At 45.8% G+C, this 25,169-nt stretch overlaps 1 protein-coding gene across 2 annotated transcripts; it reads right to left on the bottom strand.

Moving 5' to 3' along the window:
- Positions 1 to 309: 309 nt before the first annotated feature.
- atp1b2a (ATPase Na+/K+ transporting subunit beta 2a) lies at positions 310 to 25,045 on the bottom strand. Of its 2 annotated transcripts, none has more exons than XM_038731617.1 (9): positions 24,411 to 25,045; positions 23,137 to 23,332; positions 14,290 to 14,418; positions 14,028 to 14,132; positions 6,226 to 6,305; positions 5,468 to 5,593; positions 5,198 to 5,257; positions 4,789 to 4,884; positions 310 to 3,717 (listed from the first exon to the last, which is right to left on the bottom strand). In XM_038731617.1, the coding sequence occupies exons 2-9, from the start codon at positions 23,240 to 23,242 to the stop codon at positions 3,553 to 3,555; spliced, it is 867 nt and encodes a 288-aa protein (XP_038587545.1). In that variant the 5' UTR covers positions 23,243 to 23,332; positions 24,411 to 25,045; the 3' UTR covers positions 310 to 3,552. The 2 variants fall into 2 exon arrangements, with proteins under 2 accessions (XP_038587545.1, XP_038587546.1); XM_038731618.1 differs by having other exon boundaries at positions 23,137 to 23,329.
- Between the last annotated feature and the right edge of the window lie 124 nt (positions 25,046 to 25,169).

Here is a 25,169-nt window from a genome sequence, read left to right as displayed (position 1 = left end):
TGTTTATAGAATTATCTTTGAAAAACAGTGTCCTGAAAAAGGGACGTTTATATATATTAATATGAGAAATGAGGTTTATTTAGATATATACTAAGACATTATAATTACTTTATTATTCAGTAAAACCATATGTTCTTATTATTGTTCACTAAAGGAGAGGAATGTCAATAAATGAACAGCTGCATGATGTGTCACACTCCTGTAACACATTATTTTACTGTAACCATACATTTTGTTAAAGTAAATGAAGAACATCTGGAGCATGGAGTGCATCCTCTGACAGAAAACATCAATCACACGAGACGTTTCTGTAGTTTTTCTGTTTAATTTCTCTGTATTTTTAAATGTCTGTGAAACACAAGGACATTTTCAGGCAGGGGAAATCCACCAATCACAAACAAGCATCATATGACATCATACAGCAGGACCACCTGATTGGCTGGTCTTTCTTTAAAGGAAGACGATTGGTGGAGAGCAGTACAGGAGGGGAGGGGCGTTTGCACGTGGCACGACAGAGTGATTGACAGGTGAGGAGAGAGTGTGTGTGTGTCACATGGCCTGGTTGTCATGGTAACGTTTGTCATGCTCACCCCCATGATGACGATAGTAAACAAAACAAACACGTAAACAAATCAACAGTGAACAAAAAACTTAACGACTTGCTAACTCGTTACCTAAACTAATGATCTAACTAACGAGCCGTTCTGCTGCGGCAACAAACACAAAAGATACGAAACCAAACGCTGTCGCTGTGGTCACTAAAGCTAGCATCTGATTGGCTGTGGATTCAGCTGCTTCCACGGCAACAAACAAGGAGAGCGAGGTTTAACATGGCTGACAGACCGGTTCCTGAACTGGTTTCTGGTCTCATGTCTCAACTGATTGCTGTTTTCAAACTGGTTTCAGAACTATTTATGATGTTTCTGAACTGGTTTAAGATCTGATGTCTGAATCTGATCTGATATCTGAACTGGTTTAAGATCTGATGTCTAAATCTGATCTAAGATCTGAAGTCTGAATCTGATCTAAAATCTGAAGTCTGAATCTGATCAGATCTCAGATCTGAAGTCTGAATCTGATCTCAGATCTGAAGTCTGAATCTGATCTAAGATCTGATGTCTGAATCTGATCTGATATCTGAACTGGTTTTGTGAACTGGTTTAAGATCTGATGTCTGAACTGGTTTAAGATCTGAAGTGGTTTAAGATCTGATGTCTAAATCTGATCTAGGATCTGATGTTTGAACTGGTTTGTGAACTGGTTTAAGATCTGATTTCTGAATCTGATGTCTGAACTGGTTTAAGATCTGATGTCTGAACTGGTTTAAGATCTGATTTCTGAATCTGATGTCTGAACTGGTTTAAGATCTGATTTCTGAATCTGATGTCTGAACTGGTTTAAGATCTGATCTGATGTCTGAACTGGTTTAAGATCTGATCTGATGTCTGAACTGGTTTAAGATCTGATTTCTGAATCTGATGTCTGAACTGGTTTAAGATCTGATTTCTGAATCTGATGTCTGATCTGGTTTAAGATCTGATCTGATGTCTGAACTGGTTTAAGATCTGATCTAATGTCTGAACTGGTTTAAGATCTGATCTGATGTCTGAACTGGTTTAAGATCTGATCTGATGTCTGAACTGGTTTAAGATCTGATTTCTGAATCTGATGTCTGAACTGGTTTAAGATCTGATTTCTGAATCTGATGTCTGAACTGGTTTAAGATCTGATTTCTGAATCTGATGTCTGAACTGGTTTAAGATCTGATCTGATGTCTGAACTGGTTTAAGATCTGATGTCTGAACTGGTTTCTGATATTTATGTTCTGATTCCTCTCATCTTTAGTAAACTAAGCTTTTTTGTCAGTTCTGGACTAGTTTCCAATTGGTTTTACATTTCTGTAACTACTTTCTGAACGGGTTTAAGATCTGATGTCTGAACTGGTTTTGTGAACTGGTTTAAGATCGGATGTCTGAATCTGATCTAAGATCGGATGTCTGAATCTGATCTAAGATCGGATGTCTGAATCTGATCTGATTTTGTGAACTGGTTTAAGATCTGATGTCTGAATCTGATCTAAGATCTGATGTCTGAATCTGATCTAAGATCTGAACTGGTTTTGTGAACTGGTTTATAATCTGATGTCTGAACTGGTTTCTGATATTTATGTTCTGATTCCTCGCATCTTTAGTAAACTAAGCTTTTTTGTCAGTTCTGGACTAGTTTCCAATTGGGTTTACATTTCTAACTACTTTCTGAACGGGTTTAAGATCTGATGTCTCACCTGGTTTGTTTTCTGGTTTCTGATATTGCTGTTCTGATTCCTCACATCTTCAGTAAAGTGAGCTGTTTCAGTTGTAGCAGCTCAACTGGTTTCGGAACTATTTATGATATGATTTCTGTTCTGGTTTCTGAACAGTTGTAGGATCTGATGCTGGATCTGGTTTCTGAACTGGTTCCTGTTATGTTATGTCTGGAGCTGTGTTTAGGGCCTACATGCATCAATGAAGAGGTGTGCTTGAAGATACTTTTTAAACTTTTAAGAGGACTGCAGACACCGTGATAGGATGTGAAAATTAAAGTTGTGCAGGTCCGTGGCGGGACTTACAGTCTGCCAAATGAGTAAATGTGATGTAAGAGGAGCAGGATTTTGTAAGCGGTGTGGGACCTGACTGGCAGCCAGTGAAGCTGCATTAGGGTGGGGGTGATGTGCTGTCAGGACTTTATACATGTTAAAACTCCAGCAGCTGAGTTCTGGGCATCCTGGAGCCATGTCGAGCGCCTCACAGGGCAGACCGAACAGGACAACGCTGCAGTAATTAAAGAGTCTCAGCCACAGAGTCAGAGAGTGAGGGCCGGAGTCTGGGAATGTTTCCAGCATGACGCCCAGGTTACAAACTCCTGGGGAGGGAGAACTTGTTTCTGTAATTTAGTTTCTGCACTGAGTGATAAAACCAGGTTCCCCAGGATGTGTGGGAACCTGCAACAGTTTCTGAACAGCCAATCGTGCCTGATGTTGCAGTTACAGAAACCAATCAGAAGGTAACCTCACATAAATAATTCATAATGATATAAAAACAAAGTCATCATCAGTAAACCCAATAAATAAATAAGAAATAAATACATGAATAAATAAACACGTCAGCTGTGCGATCAGTAATCTGATCTTTGATCCGGGCAGACTGACGTGATGACTGAGGTGAAGGTCCTCCTGTTGTTCTTCACTGCGTCCTCTGTGACATCAGAGCGTGTGTGCGAGCTGATTGGTCGGTCTCAGGGCCAGTGTGTTAAAGCTGGAGTCAGGCCGTTGTACGGAGGATCACATCGGAGAGCATACAAAACAAAACGGGACTACTGTGGGCAGGCTGTAACTAAAGGTGACGGATAATTCAGACGGTCATTGAACGCATCATGGAGCTAGAATACAAACGGTTCTACGTAGCAACACAAGTGGTGCGTTTGAGGCTCTAATGGACGAGGACATTTAAACATCTGGATCGGTGCAGCTGTAACGTGTGTGTGTGTGTGTGTGTTGTGTGTGTTGCAGGGCGTCTATTTGTCGTTGATCCGTAGCTTGAAGGAAACCCGTCCGGCGAACTTGTCTCTCTCGCTGCCCTCGGTGAGCGTGTTGGAGTTGATTTTACACTCGATGTTGATGTCGGTGTTCAGGGAGGCGTTCAGGAACTTCACGGCCACCAGCGGCTGAGTGTAGTTCACCTGAGACAGTGAACACATCACACACTGAATAACATGACATCACTGAAGCACCTATGGCCTCACCAGTATAATAATGAGGTATCATCACCATGGATACAGTAGATCCACTGGCTCCTCTACCAACACAGCTTCACACTAGGGGTGTGACGAGATCTCGTGCCATGAATAAATAAAAACTGAAGCCAGCCTGCTCTGTGAGCTGCACTTTATCTGAGCTGCTGAAGTTAACCTGTGTGGATCTGTGGTGAGATTTCTGCCCGATCACAAGTGTTTCAGTTAGTTTCAGTTTCACATGCAGCGTGCAGTCCCACAAGCGGTCTGAAAGGATAACGTTACTACCAGCGGATCAATAACGTAACGCACCGCAGAGTAAAGGACAGTTAGATTTATTTTCTCTCAACACATCAGAGAACACAGATCTGTGGGAGAGATTCTGAATGAGCAGAAAATCTGCTGAAACACTGGAGCTACTAAAGTCCAGGAGCTTATAACTAAATTAAAATGAATTAATTTCTCATTGAGGTGAAAAGGAGCCACAGTCGCATTTAAAGAGGTTACTTCCTCAAACAAAGACACAGAGAGGAGGGAAGTGTCTCGTCACACCCCTACTACACAACAATCTACTGACTTGGACCATGACATGGATCTACTAAAGGATGTACAGACTGTCAGTAACACACTGAAAGCTCTACTGACATGGATCTACTGAATTTGATCTATTGGATCTACTAACACGGATCTGTTTGATCTACTTCCATGGATCTATTGGACCCACTAATAAGGATCTGTTGGATCTGCTAACCTGCTGAATCAGAGTACCTAATGGAACTGCATGTTTGAAAATACTAACCTGGGTCCACCAATGTAGATCTGATAGATACATAAATCAGCTAACGTGGATCAGCTAACATGTAATGGGTCTAATGGATCTACATACTGAACTCATGGAGGTTCGGTAGATCTTCCAGAAACTGGATCTGTTATAGACACTGACAACATCGAAGAACTTTGATTCTCTAAATGCCACTAGGTGATGAACTGAAGGGACTGAATGTGTGTCCAGAGTGTTACCTGAGCTTTCTTGCCGTAGTACGGGTAGTACATGAGGTTGAAGGTCCCGTTGGGAGGATAATACGCCAGAGGTCCGACCTTATCGGTGTCCTCCCTCTGCACACACAGATACAGATCAATAACTTCATACAGACACTTAATGAACTGACAGTCAGGAGAACATCACGAGAGCCTCTGTTGAAACGTTCTAACACTGTGGTTCTACGCTCTAACACTACTGTTTCTTTACTCTGCAGATAAGGAGCCGGGCTCAGAAAGCTTGGTCAGAACGTTAAGGGCTCTGCTGTTCTTACCCACTCGTCTCTCTCCACTTTGTACCTCTGGAGATGGAGGGTGAAAAGGTGGAGACAACACGTGAGACGGAGACAGATGGTGTGACAGACAGTGAGACAGACAGACAAATTCAGACCTTGGCTCCACAGGTGACATAAGGAGACTGACCGTCCTTCCCCGGCAACATACCAATGACCTGGAGAGGGAGACAGGCAGAGAGACGGGTCAGCAGAGCAGGGCCGGTGTGCTCGTTTGGTTCTAGCAGCTGAACCTAATGTTGCGTCATCGTGTCACGTGATGCGCCACTTCAGTGTTCCCGTGGATGTAGTTACTACAGTAACCAACAGACACTACAACCTCACTTTGGTCACTCTGCTGTTTGGATCGGGGTCAGAGGTCAACGTACCCGGTTCATTTTGATGAGGATGCAGGGCTGACCTCTGTTGTAACCATAGAAACGATCCGAAATCCCAGAACACTCCTCCAACATGGTCCGATTGAACTGACAGGAACGCTTGGGGTTGTTCCTGACCTGAGAGAGACAGGCGGGTAGAGGGTGAAACAGGCGGGTAGAGGGTGAGACAGGTAGAGAGACAGACAGGTAGAGGGTTAGAAATGCAGACAGACAGACATGTAGAGGGTGAGACAGGCAGGTAGAGGGTAAGACAGGCAGAGAGAGAGACAGATAGAGGGAGAGACAGGCGGGTAGAGGGTGAAACAGGTAGAGAGACAGACAGGTAGAGGGTTAGAAATGCAGACAGACAGACATGTAGAGGGTGAGACAGGCAGGTAGAGGGTAAGACAGGCAGAGAGAGAGACAGATAGAGGGAGAGACAGACAGAGACAGGTAGAGGGTGAGACAGACAGGTAGAGGGTGAAACAGGCAGGTAGAGGGTAAGACAGATAGAGGGTGAGAGAGACAGATAGAGGGTGAGAGAGACAGGTAGAGGGTGAGACAGACAGAGAGAGACAGGTAGAGGGTGAGACAGACACAGAGAGACAAGTAGAGGGTGAGACAGACAGAGACAGGTAGAGGGTGAGACAGACAGAGAGAGACAGGTAGAGGGTGAGACAGACAGAGAGACAGACAGGTAGAGGGAGAGACAGGCAGAGAGACAGACAGGTAGAGGGAGAGACAGGCAGGTAGAGGGAGAGACAATTCACCTCTCCACTGTCCTCTTGAATGAAGTATTGATCTGGAGGGCAGTTATCATTGGTCTGAACCTGATAGCTGTCATTATACGCTGCAGACAGACAGAGAGACAGACAGGTAAAGAGACAGGCAGGTATTTAATATCAAACATGAGTGACGTAGATCAGGATGTTCAAACAGATGATTTTATTTTAAACAGACACCAGACTGTTTTCATTTCAGACATAATTTCATTTGATCTAAGTAGAGAGTACAGCCCTCATATTTCTGTAAATATCTGATTCTGTCTAACTGTGTAAAGTAGTGAGCGTGCAGCTTGTATAACAGTGTAAAGTAGTGAGCGTGCAGCTTGTGTAACAGTGTAAAGTAGTGAGCGTGCAGCTTGTGTAACAGTGTAAAGTAGTGAGCGTGCAGCTTGTGTAACAGTGTAAAGTAGTGAGCGTGCAGCTTGTATAACAGTGTAAAGTAGTGAGCGTGCAGCTTGTGTAACAGTGTAAAGTAGTCAGCGTACAGCTTGTATAACAGTGTAAAGTAGTGAGCGTGCAGCTTGTGTAACAGTGTAAAGTAGTGAGCGTGCAGCTTGTGTAACAGTGTAAAGTAGTGAGCGTATAACAGTGTAAAGTAGTGAGCGTGCAGCTTGTGTAACAGTGTAAAGTAGTGAGCGTATAACAGTGTAAAGTAGTGAGCGTGCAGCTTGTGTAACAGTGTAAAGTAGTGAGCGTGCAGCTTGTGTAACAGTGTAAAGTAGTGAGCGTATAACAGTGTAAAGTAGTGAGCGTGCAGCTTGTGTAACAATGTAAAGTAGTGAGCGTATAACAGTGTAAAGTAGTGAGCGTGCAGCTTGTGTAACAGTGTAAAGTAGTGAGCGTGCAGCTTGTGTAACAGTGTAAAGTAGTGAGCGTGCAGCTTGTGTAACAGTGTAAAGTAGTGAGCGTGCAGCTTGTGTAACAGCGTGAAGTAGTGAGCGTATAACAGTGTAAAGTAGTACAGCTTGTATCACAATGTAAAGTAGTACAGCTTGTATAACAATGTAAAGTAGTACAGCTTGTATAACAATGTAAAGTAGTGAGCGTACAGCTTGTATAACAGTGTAAAGTAGTGAGTGTCCAGCTTGTATAACAGTGTAAAGTAGTGAGTGTGCAGCTTGTGTAACAGCGTAATGTAGTGAGTGTGCAACTTGTGTAACAGCGTGAAGTAGTGAGCGTATAACAGTGTAAAGTAGTGAGCGTGCAGCTTGTGTAACAGCGTAATGTAGTGAGTGTGCAACTTGTGTAACAGCGTGAAGTAGTGAGCGTATAACAGTGTAAAGTAGTGAGCGTGCAGCTTGTGTAACAGCGTGAAGTAGTGAGCGTATAACAGTGTAAAGTAGTGAGCGTGCAGCTTGTGTAACAGCGTAAAGTAGTGAGCGTGCAGCTTGTGTAACAGTGTAAAGTAGTACAGCTTGTATAACAGTGTAAAGTAGTACAGCTTGTATCACAATGTAAAGTAGTGAGCGTGCACCTTGTGTAACAGTGTAAAGTAGTGAGCGTATAACAGCGTAAAGTAGTGAGCGTGCAGCTTGTATAACAGCGTAAAGTAGTGAGCGTGCAGCTTGTATAACAGCGTAAAGTAGTGAGCGTGCAGCTTGTATAACAGCGTAAAGTAGTGAGCGTGCAGCTTGTGTAACAGTGTAAAGTAGTGAGCGTGCAGCGCGTGCAGCTTGTGTAACAGTGTAAAGTAGTGAGCGTGCAGCTTGTGTAACAGTGTAAAGTAGTGAGCGTGCAGCTTGTGTAACAATGTAAAGTAGTGAGCGTGCAGCTTGTGTAACAGTGTAAAGTAGTGAGCGTGCAGCTTGTATAACAGTGTAAATTTGCTGTCCCCTCAAAGTAACACATCACACAGCCATTAATGTCTAAAGCGCTGGCAACAAAAGTGAGGACACCCTTAAGTGAAAATGTCCAAATTGGGCCCAACCAGCCATTTTCCCTCCCCACTGTCCTGTGAGTCGTTAGTGTTACACTCACTGGAAGTTCAACATGGCACCTCATGACAAAGAACTCTCTGAGGATCTGAAACAAAGAATGGTTTCTCTACATAAAGATGGCCTAGGCTATAAGAAGATTGCCATGGCTGTTGTCCCATAATGAAGCCTCTTCTAAAGATGATGCACAAGAAAGCCCCCAAACAGACCAGCAGACTAAGGACGTGGATTACTGGAGCCATGTCTTGTGGTCTGATGACGTATTGCGGTAAGCGTGTCGACTCATTTCTGTTTCCGGTGCTTGTGTGTTGGTACCACGTTGTGCTGCTCTCGCTAAATAACAGTTACATTTGTTAGATTACAGCGGCAAACTGTCCACTAAACACTTGTTCTTTACAGTAATTTTGCCTAAGCACTCACAGTTCTTTCCATCTTTTAGTGACTGCTGTTCAATCTCATAGTTGTTCTAAAGTTTTGGTAGCTGACGCTACAGTACTTTAGCTTAGCCATTAGCGACTTTAGCTTAGCAGCTAGCGATGGATTCTCCTTCTCCCTCTCTCTCTCCTACTTTCTCCCGCTCGGTGTGTCAGATGTTCAGTTACTCCTCTGCCTCCTTTAGCGGTAATGGTACGTTTAATAAGTGTAGTTTATTTATAGACATGGAGGCGAGGCTCAGTGATTTAGAAGTCCGGCTCCGCACCTTGGTAGATCAGTCTTTAGCTACTGTAGCTAGCCAGTCCCCGGTAGTCGGTGCAGAACGGCCTGAGTTAGCCTCTGGTAGCCGTCCCCCGGCATCTCCTGTGCAGCCAGGAAAGGGGGGGGCTGGGTGACTGTCCGAAGGAGGAATAGTCGTAAGCTTTCAAAGTCCACGGGGCACCATCAACCTGTTCACGTCTCTAACAGATTTTCCCCACTCAGCGACACACCCGCTGAGAAACCAACTCTGATCATTGGCAGCTCCATTTTGAGAAACGTGAAGTTAGCGAAGCCAGCGGCCATAGTTAAGTGCATCCCTGGGGCCAGAGCGGGCGACATTGAGTCTTATTTGAAACTGCTGGCTAAGGATAAACGTAAATACAGTAAGATTGTTATTCATGTCGGCGGTAATGACTCCCGGTTACGCCAATCGGAGGTCACTAAGATTAATGTTGAGTCGGTGTGTACATATGCAAAAACAATGAAACAATGTCGGACACCGTAGTTTTCTCTGGACCCCTGCCAAATCTGACCAGTGATGACATGTATAGCCGCATGTCGTCATTCCGCCGCTGGTTGTCGAGGTGGTGTCCAGCAAACGATGTGGGCTTTGTTGATCATTGGCAGACTTTCTGGGGAAGACCTGGTCTGATCCGGAGAGACGGCATCCATCCCACTTGGGAAGGAGCAGCTCTCATTTCTAGAAATCTGGCCAAGTTTATTAGTGGACCAAATCCATGACAATCCAGAGTTGAGACCAGGAGGCAGAGTCGCAGTCTAACACACTTCTCTGCTCCTCCATTTCAGGAGTTACTTAGTGAAAATCCTATAGTGACGGTGTCTGCCCCCCGACCATCGAAATTATTTAAAAAGGTAAACAGAAGAGGAGCTGTGCATAAAAACCTCATAAAAATTAAAACCACAAGAGCAATAGTGCAAACGAATAGGAGAGTTAAATGTGGACTCTTAAACATCAGATCTCTCTCTTCTAAAGGTGTACTAGTAAATGAACTAATATCAGATTATGATATTGATTTATTTTGTCTTACTGAAACCTGGCTGGGTGATGGAGAATATGTTAGCCTAAATGAATCCACCCCTCCCAGTCATATTAATACTCACATTCCTCGAGGCACAGGCCGAGGAGGTGGAGTTGCAGCTATCTTCCACTCTAGCCTACTAATCAGCTCTAAAACTAAACTAAACTATAACTCATTTGAAAGTCTTGTTCTTAGTCTTTCGCACCCAAGTTGGAAATCACTGCAACCAATTCTCATCGTTATAGTGTACCGAGCACCTGGCCCATATTCTGAATTCTTATCTGAATTTGCAGAGTTTTTGTCAACTTTAGTCCTTAAAACGGACAAAGTTATTATTGTAGGGGATTTTAATATTCATGTGAACGTTGAGAATGACAGCTTCAGTACTGCGTTTATCTCTCTGTTAGATTCCATCGGCTTCTCTGAGAGTGTTCATAAACCGACTCACTGTTTTAACCACACCCTCGACCTTGTTTTGGTGTATGGTATTGAAATTGAACATTTAGTGGTGTTCCCACAGAATCCCTCTTTATCCGACCACTGTTTGATAACTTTTGAGTTTGTATTGCTGAACTACACGCCATTGGGCAAAAATTTCTATACAAGATGTCTGTCTGAAAGAGCTGTAGCTAAATTTAAGGATGCGATTCCATTAGCTCTAAATACATTATCTAGTCACAAAGTAACGGAGGACTCCTATGCTAGTTTCAGTCCCTCCCAAATCGATCATCTTGTTGATAGTGCTGCAGGCTCGCTGCGAATGACACTCGACTCTGTAGCCCCTCTAAAAAGAAAATACTAAAACAAAGACGGTTAGCTCCATGGTATAATACTGAAACTCGCAAATTAAAGCAAATATCGCGGAAACTTGAGAGGAATTGGCGTTCCACCAAAGTGGAAAATTCTCGTTTAATTTGGCAAGATAGTCTTAAAACTTATAGGAAGGCCCTCCGTAATGCCAGAGCAGCGTACTACTCGTCATTAATAGAGGAAAATAGGAACAACCCCAGGTTTCTTTTCAGCACTGTAGCCAGGCTGACAGAGAGTCACAGCTCTATTGAGCCAAGTATTCCCATAGCTCTCAGTAGTTACGACTTCATGAGCTTCTTCAATGATAAAATTCTAGCTATTAGAGACAAAATTCACTATGACCTGCCCTCAACTGGCACCAACTTATCTCTAAACTCAGGAACCTTAGAAACAGCTGTAGAACCAGATACATGTTTAGACTGTTTTGCTTCCCTCAATCTTTACCAACTAACTTCAATAAATTCTTCATCTAAACCATCAACCTGTCTCTTAGACCCCATCCCGACTAGGTTGCTTAAAGATGTTTTACCCTTAGTCAGCACCTCTATACTAGATATGATCAATCTATCTTTATCAACAGGCTATGTACCACAGTACTTTAAAGTAGCTGTAATTAAACCTCTTCTGAAAAAGCCCAAACTTGATCCGGATGTTTTAGCCAACTATAGACCTATATCTAACCTTCCATTTCTCTCTAAGGTTCTGGAGAAAGCAGTTGCTAAACAGCTGTGTGACTTTCTACAGAGCAATAGTTTATTTGAGGATTTTCAGTCAGGATTTAGAGCTCATCATAGCACAGAGACAGCACTGGTGAAAATTACTAACGACCTCCTTATTGCATCAGACAAAGGACTTGTCTCTGTACTGGTTTTATTAGATCTTAGTGCTGCATTTGATACCATTGACCATCAGATCCTATTGCAGAGACTGGAACATTTCATTGGCTTTAAAGGAACCGCTCTAAGCTGGTTTAAGTCCTATTTATCAGATCGATTTCAGTTTGTACATGTTAACGATGAGTCCTCCATGCATGCCAAAGTTAGTCATGGAGTTCCTCAAGGATCTGTCCTCAGACCAATCCTCTTCACTTTATATATGCTTCCCTTAGGCAATATTATCAGGAAATATTCCATAAGCTTTCATTGTTATGCAGATGATACTCAGTTATATCTATCGATCAAACCAGATGAAACTCATCAGTTATCTTTGATCAGGACATGTCGTTTAAGTCTCACATTAAGCAAATTTCAAGGACCGCCTTTTTTCACCTACGTAAGATTGCAAAAATCAGGAACATCCTGTCTAATCAGGCTGCTCGAAAAAGTCCATTAAGACTCTTCAGCTGATCCAGAATGCTGCAGCACGTGTTCTGACAGGAACCAGGAAAAGAGATCACATTTCTCCTGTTTTAGCTTCTCTGCATTGGCTTCCAGTAAAATCCAGAATAGAATTTAAAATCATTCTTCTTACCTACAAAGCTCTTAATGGTCAGGCACCATCTTATCTTAAAGAGCTCATAGTACCTTACTACCCCTCCAGAGCACTGCGCTCCCAGAATGCACCTGTGGTTCCTAGAGTCTCCAAAAGTAGACTAGGAGCCAGAGCGTTCAGCTATCAAGCTCCTCTCCTGGGGAACCAGGTTCCAGTTTGGGTTCAGGAGGCAGACACCATCTCCACATTTAAGAGTAGGCTTAAGACTTTCCTCTTTGATAAAGCTTATAGTTAGGGCTGGCTCAGGTAGTCCTGAACCATCCCTTAGTTATGCTGCTATAGGCCTAGACTGCCGGGGGATTTCCCATGATGCACTGAGCTCCTCTCTCCTCTACTTTCTCTCCCTCTGTATGCAACCTCATCCCATTATTGCATGTTACTAACACAACTTCTCCCCTTTCTGGTAGTCTTGTGCTTTCTCGTCCCTCTCCTCTCTCCTCCTATCACTTCCTGCAGGTTTTCTGGCTCTGGAGCTGTGGAGTCTGGATCTGTGGTTGCGGGTCACCTGCTGCCCCCGTGTTCCTGCTCGACACCCTCTGCTGCAACGACGATTGTTGCTAGTCTTATTGTTATTATTGTTATTATAATCATTAACATTACGATTGTTACCATTAACACTACTATAAATATCTGTACCATTTAGTCTATAGCAACATCACCTTTACTGTCTGTACCTCTGTGTGGATATACTGTGTAGGCTGCCTCCCTCTCTCTCTCCTTCCATCCCTCTCTCTCTCTCTCCCCCCCCCTCTCTCTCTCTCTCTCTCTCTCTCTCGCCCCCCCCACCCTCTCTCTCTCTCTCTCTCTCTTGGTTCTTGGTTCTGCTCGAGGTTTCTGCCTCTTAAAGGAAGTTTTTCCTTGCCTCTGTCTCTTAGTGCTGCTCTTGGTGGGAACTGTTGGGCTTCTGTAAATAACATCACAGAGTATGGTCTAGACCTGCTGTTTTATGAAAAGCGCTGTGAGATAACTGTTGTTGTGATTTGGCGCTATATAAATAAAATTGAATTGAAATTGAATTGAATTGATGAGACCAAGATAAACTTATCTGGTTCAGATGGTGTCAAGCGTGTATGGCGGCAACCACGTGACGAGTACAAAGACAAGTGTGTCCTGCCTACAGTCCAGTATGATGGTGGGAGTGTCCTGGTCTGGGGCTGCATGAGTGCTGCCGGCACTGGGGAGCTACAGCTCACTGAGGGAACCATGAATGCCAACATGTACTGTGACATACTGAAGCAGAGTAGATCCCCTCCCTTCAGAGACTGGGCCGCAGGGCAGCATTCCAACATGATAACGACCCCAAACACACCTCCAAGACGACCGCTGCCTCGCTAAAGAAGCTGAGGGTAAAGGTGATGGACTGGCCGAACATGTCTCCAGACCTGAACCCTACTGAGCATCTGTGGGGCGTCCTCAAACTGAAGGTGGAGGAGCGCAAGGTCTCTAACATCCACCAGCTCTGTGATGTTCTGTGAAGCTCTGGTGAACTCCATGGCCAAGAGGGTTAAGGCAGGGCTGGAAAATAATGGTGGCCACACAAAATATTGACACTTTGGGCCAATTTGGACATTTTGACTGAGGGGTGTCATATATATGTATATATACGCATATATATATATATATATATATATATACACACACAAACTGTACGCTCACTACTTTACATTGGAGCAAACAGTCATTTCTTCAGTGTTGAAACATGAAAAGATAAAATCAGATATTTATAAACATGTGAGGGGTGGACTCACTTTGTGAGATACTGTAACTATAATCTGTTACATCATTAGATATAATTAATCATTAACAAGCTTCTTACGAGACAGGAACGTGTTCAGGTTGTGGATGAAGCCGTCCCAGCTCTCTGTATCTGACACAGAGAAGGTGATCTCCAGCTGATCGCCCTTCGGACGAATCATCATCCCTGAAACATGAAAACAGCTTGTTAACCAATCAGGCTGAGCCTCGTTAACCAATAAAAGGCTGAGCCTAATTAAACACCCAATCGTCATCCCTTCGCCTCAGTCGCTGCAGTAGTGGGTGGAGTTTGTGTTTACGTCAGGTGTGTTTGTTTTCCTCACCTGGAGTGGCCAGCCGGTCCTGCCAGGTGGGCTTGTAGTCGTCCAGTGTCAGCAGCATGATGTACATGGTGAGAACAAACATTCCCGCCAGGAACAGGTAGAAGACCAGGTAGAAGAGCAGGATCAGACCTGGGGGGGAGGGGGGGACAGAGGAGAGACAGAGGGAGGAGTTATTATATTCATACCCTCCCCTCCCCCATTCCTCCCCTCCTCTCCTCTAAATGTCATCTTTATAATCCTCTTGTGTTAAGCCCCGCCCCCTGCTGATGACCTACATTCAGAGTGAAAGGAGGGGGGAGTAATCTCTCTGCCCGGCTTTCTGCCTGTCTCCTCATCTTACTGGTTATTTTCTATGTATATCTTTAAACTGTTTGATGTTACCAACCAACAGAGAATCCTGCCTTCTGATTGGCTGTAAAGCAACATCACTGATGCTACATGCTACGCTAATTTACTCAAGGACTCCAGGGACCTGGAGAAGCCTGGAGGAGCCTGTTAAAGATCCTCCTGCAGAGTTAATGTGATCAAACGTGTCCTGGAGATTAAACTGATCCTCGTCCTGACAGAGACCTGAGGAGGGTCCTGGGTCTGGACAGGTTAATTTAGAGAACCTCTCAGTGTTGGTCCTGCAGCTACATGTGTTTGGTTCTTCAGAGGTAGATACTCTGGGTCCTGGATTAAACCCAGCTCCTACATGGACTAGACTTCTTCTAGGTTTGTTTTAGATCAGAGAGTCTGCTGCTGACTCTGGTCATGTGACCTGAGGTGAAGACACACAGATGATCTATTAAAAGCTGTACTGTTCCTATAAGATGATGTCGACGAGGGTCCTCATAAGGACATTAATACCCCACCGTCTCTGTGCGTGGGGACAGATTACCGTCCAATCAACCTCGTCTCTCATCCTAATCCAGATTATCACACACAGAAACACTGCTCTCTGATGGCGTCCACTTCACTTTACTGTGTGTGTGTGTCCTCCGTAAAGGCCACTGCCCTGGTGCATGATGGGAAATATGACATCATGAGAGTGTAGTTATGTAAAGCCTGAGTGGGCAGAAACACAGACTTTATATCAGCCTGTTGTTCTGCTGTGTCCAGGTGTTGACACTCACCTGGACAGACAGTTGACCTGACCCATGTGATACGAGCAGGGTCCTGTCCTTCTCATAGTCTTATGGTTTCAGTCTTATTTCTCTTCTCAACTTTTCCTTCCTGTCATAGCTTTCTCCTGGGCTGATGGTTTGCACCTGTCCCCAGTTGGTGGTCCAAACACCACCAACTGGGTTTGTTGTATTTGTTGGGTTTAGTTTGGACCCCTCACCTGGTCTTGGACTCCTGCCTGCCTCTATCTGTTATTTAAACACCACTAACTGGGTTTGTTGGGTTTAGTTTGGACCCCTCACCTGGTCTTGGACTCCTGCCTGCCTCTATATGTTATTGGAACACCACTAACTGGGTTTGTTGGATTTGTTGGGTTTAGTTTGGACCCCTCAGCTGGGTCTTGGACTCCTGCCTGCCTCTATATGTTATTGGAACACCACTAAATGGATTTGTTGGGTTTGTTGGGTTTAGTTTGGACCCCTCACCTGGGTCTTGGGACTCCTGCCTGCCTCTATATGTTATTGGAACACCACTAAATGGATTTGTTGGGTTTGTTGGGTTTAGTTTGGACCCCTCACCTTGTCTTGGACTCCTGCCTGCCTCTACATGTTATTGGAACACCACTAACTGGGTTTGTTGGGTTTAGTTTGGACCCCTCACCTGGTCTTGGACTCCTGCCTGCCTCTACATGTTATTGGAACACCACTAACTGGGTTTGTTGTATTTGTTGGGTTTAGTTTGGACCCCTCACCTGGTCTTGGACTCCTGCCTGCCTCTATCTGTTATTTAAACACCACTAACTGGGTTTGTTGGGTTTAGTTTGGACCCCTCACCTGGTCTTGGACTCCTGCCTGCCTCTACATGTTATTGGAACACCACTAACTGGGTTTGTTGTATTTGTTGGGTTTAGTTTGGACCCCTCACCTGGTCTTGGACTCCTGCCTGCCTCTATCTGTTATTTAAACACCACTAACTGGGTTTGTTGGATTTGTTGGGTTTAGATTGGACCCCTCACCTGGTTTTGGACTCCTGCCTGCCTCTATCTGTTATTTAAACACCACTAACTGGATTTGTTGGGTTTAGTTTGGACCCCTCACCTGGTTTTGGACTCCTGCCTGCCTCTATCTGTTATTTAAACACCACTAACTGGGTTTGTTGGGTTTAGTTTGGACCCCTCACCTGGTTTTGGACTCCTGCCTGCCTCTATATGTTATTGGAACACCACTAACTGGGTTTGTTGGGTTTAGTTTGGACCCCTCACCTGGTCTTGGACTCCTGCCTGCCTCTATCTGTTATTTAAACACCACTAACTGGATTTGTTGGGTTTAGTTTGGACCCCTCACCTGGTCTTGGACTCCTGCCTGCCTCTATCTGTTATTTAAACACCACTAACTGGATTTGTTGGGTTTGTTGGGTTTAGTTTGGACCCCTCACCTGGTTTTGGACTCCTGCCTGCCTCTATATGTTATTGGAACACCACTAACTGGGTTTGTTGGGTTTAGTTTGGACCCCTCACCTGGTCTTGGACTCCTGCCTGCCTCTATCTGTTATTTAAACACCACTAACTGGGTTTGTTGGGTTTAGTTTGGACCCCTCACCTGGTCTTGGACTCCTGCCTGCCTCTATCTGTTATTTAAACACCACTAACTGGGTTTGTTGGATTTGTTGGGTTTAGATTGGACCCCTCACCTGGTTTTGGACTCCTGCCTGCCTCTATCTGTTATTTAAACACCACTAACTGGATTTGTTGGGTTTAGTTTGGACCCCTCACCTGGTTTTGGACTCCTGCCTGCCTCTATCTGTTATTTAAACACCACTAACTGGGTTTGTTGGGTTTAGTTTGGACCCCTCACCTGGTTTTGGACTCCTGCCTGCCTCTACATGTTATTGGAACACCACTAACTGGGTTTGTTGGGTTTAGTTTGGACCCCTCACCTGGTCTTGGACTCCTGCCTGCCTCTATCTGTAATTTAAACACCACTAACTGGGTTTGTTGTATTTGTGGGTTTAGTTTGGACCCCTCACCTGGTCTTGGACTCCTGCCTGCCTCTATCTGTTATTTAAACACCACTAACTGGGTTTGTTGGGTTTAGCTTGGACCCCTCACCTGGTCTTGGACTCCTGCCTGCCTCTATCTGTTATTTAAACACCACTAACTGGGTTTGTTGGGTTTAGTTTGGACCCCTCACCTGGTTTTGGACTCCTGCCTGCCTCTATATGTAATTTAAACACCACTAACTGGGTTTGTTGTATTTGTTGGGTTTAGTTTGGACCCCTCACCTGGTCTTGGACTCCTGCCTGCCTCTATCTGTTATTTAAACACCACTAACTGGGTTTGTTGGGTTTAGTTTGGACCCCTCACCTGGTCTTGGACTCCTGCCTGCCTCTATATGTTATTGGAACACCACTAACTGGGTTTGTTGGATTTGTTGGGTTTAGTTTGGACCCCTCAGCTGGGTCTTGGACTCCTGCCTGCCTCTATATGTTATTGGAACACCACTAACTGGGTTTGTTGGGTTTAGTTTGGACCCCTCACCTTGTCTTGGACTCCTGCCTGCCTCTATCTGTAATTTAAACACCACTAACTGGGTTTGTTGGGTTTAGTTTGGACCCCTCACCTGGTCTTGGACTCCTGCCTGCCTCTACATGTTATTGGAACACCACTAACTGGGTTTGTTGTATTTGTTGGGTTTAGTTTGGACCCCTCACCTGGTCTTGGACTCCTGCCTGCCTCTATCTGTTATTTAAACACCACTAACTGGGTTTGTTGGGTTTAGTTTGGACCCCTCACCTGGTCTTGGACTCCTGCCTGCCTCTATCTGTAATTTAAACACCACTAACTGGGTTTGTTGGGTTTAGTTTGGACCCCCTCACCTGGTCTTGGACTCCTGCCTGCCTCTACATGTTATTGGAACACCACTAACTGGGTTTGTTGGATTTGTTGGGTTTAGTTTGGACTCCTCACCTGGTCTTGGACTCCTGCCTGCCTCTATCTGTTATTTAAACACCACTAACTGGGTTTGTTGGATTTGTTGGGTTTAGATTGGACCCCTCACCTGGTTTTGGACTCCTGCCTGCCTCTATCTGTTATTTAAACACCACTAACTGGATTTGTTGGGTTTAGTTTGGACCCCTCACCTGTTTTTGATTCCTGCCTGCCTCTATATGTTACTGGAACACCACTAACTGGGTTTGTTGTATTTGTTGGGTTTAGTTTGGACCCCTCACCTGGTCTTGGACTCCTGCCTGCCTCTATCTGTTATTTAAACACCACTAACTGGGTTTGTTGGGTTTAGTTTGGACCCCTCACCTGGTCTTGGACTCCTGCCTGCCTCTATCTGTTATTTAAAACACCACTAACTGGGTTTGTTGGATTTGTTGGGTTTAGTTTGGACCCCTCACCTGGTCTTGGACTCCTGCCTGCCTCTATATGTTATTTAAACACCACTAACTGGATTTGTTGGGTTTAGTTTGGACCCCTCACCTGGTTTTGGACTCCTGCCTGCCTCTATATGTTATTGGAACACCACTAACTGGGTTTGTTGGATTTGTTGGGTTTAGTTTGGACCCCTCACCTGGTCTTGGACTCCTGCCTGCCTCTATCTGTTATTTAAACACCACTAACTGGATTTGTTGGGTTTAGTTTGGACCCCTCACCTGGTCTTGGACTCCTGCCTGCCTCTATCTGTTATTTAAACACCACTAACTGGATTTGTTGGATTTTTTGGGTTTAGTTTGGACCCCTAACCTGGTCTTGGACTCCTGCCTGCCTCTATATGTTATTTAAACACCACTAACTGGGTTTGTTGGGTTTAGTTTGGACCCCTCACCTGGTCTTGGACTCCTGCCTGCCTCTATCTGTTATGTAAACACCACTAACTGGGTTTGTTGGGTTTAGTTTGGACTCCTCACCTGGTCTTGGACTCCTGCCTGCCTCTATCTGTTATTTAAACACCACTAACTGGGTTTGTTGGGTTTAGTTTGGACCCCTCACCTGGTCTTGGACTCCTGCCTGCCTCTATCTGTTATTTAAACACCACTAAATGGATTTGTTGGGTTTAGTTTGGACCCCTAACCTGGTCTTTGACTCCTGCCTGCCTCTATATGTTATTTAAACACTACTAACTGGATCTGATCCATCTGAGAGTCCTGCATTCTGGATCCTAATTCCTTTGTTCCCTTAGTCTACGCTGGACATTACTGTGACACAGAGTGGCTCAGTCCAACAGAGAGAGGCTAAAATCCGAACCAGTGCTCATCTGGTCCTCTGATGGCAGAACCGAGCCTGGCTATAAGGTACCTGGTCCCAGACCAACCAGTTAGTGATTAAATCTACAGACTCTCTTTAATCAGGCCTTGTAAAGCTAGCCAGGTCCGCTTCCTGGAAGATCTGAAGTTCGGCTAACTGTAAATTGTTCCTCAGCCTCTCTGTAAACACACCAGGAGGCCACAGCGCTGCAGCTCAGACGGCCTTTTCTGTGGAAGGAAAGTCCTGGAGCCCTCTACCTGAAAACCACCACCTTTACCACAGAGGCCAAGTCCTGGTTCAGCACCAAACCTGTTCTCACGCCAAGTCTTCTGTAGTTCCTGTTATACATGTCTTTTATTGTGTCTAGACATCCTCATTCTACCTCCTTTTATCTGGTGTTCTACTGGAGTTTACTGAACTTTATATTTTTATTCCCGCCTCTCTGATTCAGTTGCAGACACACTGCTGCAGATTTGAGTTCCTCTTTGAAATCTGTGCCTACTGAAATAAACCATAGATAAAGATCCTGCAGATCCACTGATCGTATTAGAGTGGTCTATAACACGTGTCCACCAGTCCAGCAGGCTGCAGAGCCAGGCGTTAATAATAAATTGAGTGATCAACAGATTATTAACACTCATCGATGACGTCGTCTGTTTCCTGGCTGCTGAATGTTTTTACAACATTTTGATCTCATCTCAAAATATTTATAATTCGACTGTTTTAAAATGTGCAGATAAATGTGTTATAAATATTATGAGGCATCTGTAAACACAATCAGTTACTAGATGTCTCTCTCTCTCTCTGTGGCAGTGATGCTCGCTCGTCCTCTGTCAGCCATGTCCTGTCTGAAGGTCACTCTCTCTCTCTATTTATAATCTGTGTCTCTCTCTCTTAAAGGAGACGGGATGACTTACACAGGAAGTAGGCCCAGTCTCTGTGTATATATATATATATATGTGTGTGTGTACTGCAGTACTGCACACCACCAGTATCAGGGTCTTCACTGTAACGGGTCTCACAGATGGTGAAGCAGGTGGTTTTACATCTGTTGGACTTGAAGTTCAGCTGGATTCTCTCGCCATCCCCCCGACTGTGATGTAACACATCAGACTCTCAGCGTTACTGAACTCAGAAGGCGTTCACCAGCTTTTAAAATACTACATTACCCATGAGCCTCAGCTGCCCTTTGCCATAGAGAAGACTAATTAGATCACGGTTACGGCTGAGAACAAATCACGTCGCCATGGTTACTGAATTCATCACCAGACGAAGCGGAAGTGATTTCATCTGCAGATTATTTTCATGTCATCAACGCTGAAGGCGAAGCTCTGTGATTGGCTGTCTCTCCTGCTGGCTTCTTGTAGCGTTTCATCAGGCCTCCAGCTGAATTTGAGGGTTACCTTTAAACAGCCTGGCACACCTGAACAGGTGGATCTGAGGTGGTACCAGCTCACATCTGCCGGTCTGGGTAACAGCTGATCTCTGCAGTCTGACAGAGCTGTGTTTAGTGTGCATGTTCTGGCAGGAAGACACGTCTTCACAGCTCAATAAGTCTGCAGGAAATTATTCAGGACATTAAACTGGATCAGGACTCACTCAGATCTGCTAAACTGAGACAGCTTTAAACCACAGAGAGGACATGTTCGTGTTCCTGTACAGAAGACTTATATAACCCTCTCTTCAACCAAACTGTCCATTATCATCCACCGATGGATTAATCAGACATTAACTCAGGTGCTGACAGAGAGGGGGGGGGGTAGAGAGAGCCTGACGGAGACAGAGAGAGAGAGAGCCTGACGGAGACAGAGAGAGAGAGAGAGGGGTAGAGAGAGCCTGACGGAGACAGAGAGAGAGAGCCTGACGGAGACAGAGAGAGAGAGAGCCTGACGGAGACAGAGAGAGAGAGAGCCTGACGGAGACAGAGAGAGAGAGGGGTTGAGAGAGCCTGACGGAGACAGAGAGAGAGAGCCTGACGGAGACAGAGAGAGAGAGAGCCTGACGGAGACAGAGAGAGAGAGCCTGACGGAGACAGAGAGAGAGAGAGCCTGACGGAGACAGAGAGAGAGAGAGCCTGACGGAGACAGAGAGAGAGAGGGGTTGAGAGAGCCTGACGGAGACAGAGAGAGAGAGCCTGACAGAGACAGAGAGAGAGAGAGAGAGGGTAGAGAGAGCCTGACAGAGACAGAGAGAGAGAGCCTGACGGAGACAGAGAGAGAGAGAGCCTGACGGAGACAGAGAGAGAGAGAGAGAGGGGTAGAGAGAGCCTGACAGAGACAGAGAGAGAGAGCCTGACGGAGACAGAGAGAGAGAGAGCCTGACGGAGACAGAGAGAGAGAGAGCCTGACGGAGACAGAGAGAGAGAGGGGTTGAGAGAGCCTGACGGAGACAGAGAGAGAGAGCCTGACGGAGACAGAGAGAGAGAGAGCCTGACGGAGACAGAGAGAGAGAGCCTGACGGAGACAGAGAGAGAGAGAGCCTGACGGAGACAGAGAGAGAGAGAGCCTGACGGAGACAGAGAGAGAGAGGGGTTGAGAGAGCCTGACGGAGACAGAGAGAGAGAGCCTGACAGAGACAGAGAGAGAGAGAGAGAGGGGTAGAGAGAGCCTGACAGAGACAGAGAGAGAGAGCCTGACGGAGACAGAGAGAGAGAGAGCCTGACGGAGACAGAGAGAGAGAGAGAGAGGGGTAGAGAGAGCCTGACAGAGACAGAGAGAGAGAGCCTGACGGAGACAGAGAGAGAGAGAGCCTGACGGAGACAGAGAGAGAGAGAGAGAGGGTAGAGAGAGCCTGACAGAGACAGAGAGAGAGAGCCTGACGGAGACAGAGAGAGAGAGCCTGACGGAGACAGAGAGAGAGAGAGAGGTAGAGAGACCCTGACAGAGAGAGAGAGAGAGGTAGAGAGACCCTGACAGACAGAGAGAGAGAGAGAGGTAGAGAGACCCTGACAGAGAGAGAGAGAGAGAGGTAGAGAGAGCCTGACGTATACAGAGAGAGAGGGAGAGAGAGAGGTAGAGAGACCCTGACGGAGACACAGAGAGAGAGAGAGGTAGAGAGACCCTGACAGACACACAGAGAGAGAGAGGGAGAGAGACCCTGACGGAGAGAGAGAGAGAGGGGTAGAGAGACCCTGACAGAGAGAGAGAGAGAGAGGTAGAGAGAGACCCTGACAGACAGAGAGAGAGAGGTAGAGAGAGACCCTGACAGACAGAGAGAGAGAGGTAGAGAGACCCTGACGGAGAGAGAGAGAGAGGTAGAGAGAGCCTGACGGAGACAGAGAGAGAGAGAGGTAGAGAGAGCCTGACGGAGACAGAGAGAGAGAGAGAGGTAGAGAGACCCTGACAGACACAGAGATATATTAATAATTAATAACGTGTGTTTGAGCTCGTGTCAGTAAAGATGATCTAAATATAGCAGAGGGAGAGAGGCCTTCACTAACAGCCAGAGAGAGAGACGGACTCGGACCGTGGACCGGACCGGAGTCCCGGACTCACCCCAGCTCGAGGCGGTTCGGCCCATCAGCTCGTGGGTCCGCGGGTTCCAGAAGAACTCGCGCCACTGGCTCGAGCCTTTGCGGTCCTCCTCCTTGGTGCCGGACATGATGATGGAGAGGATGAAGAGGATGAAGAGGATGGAGGTCGCTGCGCTGTTCCCGCTGTGGATGGCACGAGCCCGCCGCCGCCGCCGCTGCTTTAATGTTTGACACCGGGCAGAGTCCGAGAATCGATCCGCACGGAGAGACCGACAGAGGGTGAGACAGAGACAGAGACAGAGGGTGAGACAGGTCGCCGTCGCTGCGGTCTACCTCCTCCTCCCCTAAACACCGTCTGACGTCACACCTGCTCCCCTCACCCCGCCAATCACAGAGGAGCTGCACGGCGACAGACCCCGCCCCCTGCCTTGAATGTGTGCGTGCACGAGCGAGTGAGATGACGACACTCACGTGTTTCTCCCCGGCCTATGAGAAAGGGTCTGATGCACCTGAGGGGCAGAGCACGTGAGCTGCACTCATAAAGATAATAATAATAATAATAATAATAATGATATATTTAAATAAAATAAAATCACACAAATGTGAATAAATAACTATAATAAATGCACATTTAGAGGAGTAATAATTAATTTAAGCCCTTCCAGACTTCCTCAGGGAGAGAGTCTGTCCTGTCCTGCACACCCAGGTACCTGTGGCCCTCCTGCTCCTCCTGCTCCTCCTGCTCCTCCACTGAAATATAGCTTGTAGTTAAATAACAAATGAAAATGCTTGTAGACACACATTAAGAAAAAAAAAGTAAAGTAAGCTGAAGAAACAAGCTGTCAGTAACTTTTACACCTCGCTGTCACAGTTTCTCTCTGGCCAAGTTTTCCGCTCTGTCCCTGTGAACATGACAACAGAGGGGAGAATAAATCCTACATGTGCTGCCTCAGCAGGAGAAACAGATCTGAGAGCAGCACAGAAAGACCCGGAGCTGCTCTCACTTACATTCTGGTAGATTTATAGATTTTGAAATGTCTCCTGCTGCCTGAACTCTGTTTCCTTTTCATAAATAAAAACATTTCCACCACGAACTGGTGCAGAAACGTTCACCAGACTGCAGGAAACAAAGTGTTATATAAGTGTAAATTTCCCACTTTGCTCCAGACCCCCTGCTCATGCTGAGGAAATCTTTAAAACCCTGTTTAAGGATCTTTTAGGCTCGTTCTCAGTGACCCCCTGGCCCGGGCCACAAAGAGGTCTCCCAGCCCTCTGTGATCCACCTCTCTGACTCACCTGAGTTCAGCAGCTGACAGAGGTCTGAAGAGGTTCAGGTGAGACCTCAGCTCCTCCTGCAGCGGTTAAAGACCATGATCCTCACAGAGCCGTGTCCAGGTACACGATGGCGTCCCAGCTCGGGAGGTGTTCACCTGAGGTCTGAGTCTGCATTTACTCTTTGAATCCAAACACATCAAACGGGCATGTTTATGTTTTAAACTCTGGTGGAGCGTGCAGACAGGCTGCTTCCTGATCGGGTCTTATCAGTGATCAAAGCAGAACCAGTCTGAGAGGAGTCTCTGCAGGACCTTCATCATGAGGGACGTTAGTAGTGGTTCTCCATAGTTCAGGGTTAACTCTGTGTTGTGCTTTCTGGGCTGTAGTTACATGAGGCCTCCAGCAGGGGGCGCACCACACACCTGAGCTGAGTTCAGGTAAACAGCAGCAGCAACATTATTCAAAGAACAGACCTCAGTAGACCTGGAGACATATTATTATTATTATTCTAACATTAGCAGCCGGTTTGATCACTGAATAAAGCATAAATATCTTCTGTCCTCTGCAGAATCACCACATCATGTTCAGTGGACCTGCGTCCTGATCACTCCTCTCCCTGTTCACAGCCTCTCTCCTCTGACCTCCTGTTTGGTTGTTTACTGCTGCCTGCTCTAACTCTAGTTGTGGTTTCTCCTCTCTACCAGAACCCGACTCGGGCTCTGACTCGTGGACCTGTGAGGACCTCTAATGTGATGCATGAGGGGTCAGAAAGAAAGAACG

This window comes from Micropterus salmoides, unplaced genomic scaffold (genome assembly GCF_014851395.1).
Source record: "Micropterus salmoides isolate LMB-PRFRI ecotype aquatic unplaced genomic scaffold, ASM1485139v1 Ms_hic_scaffold_2, whole genome shotgun sequence".
NCBI classification, from domain to species: domain Eukaryota; kingdom Metazoa; phylum Chordata; class Actinopteri; order Centrarchiformes; family Centrarchidae; genus Micropterus; species Micropterus salmoides.
This window is presented reverse-complemented; position numbering and strand designations above follow the sequence as displayed.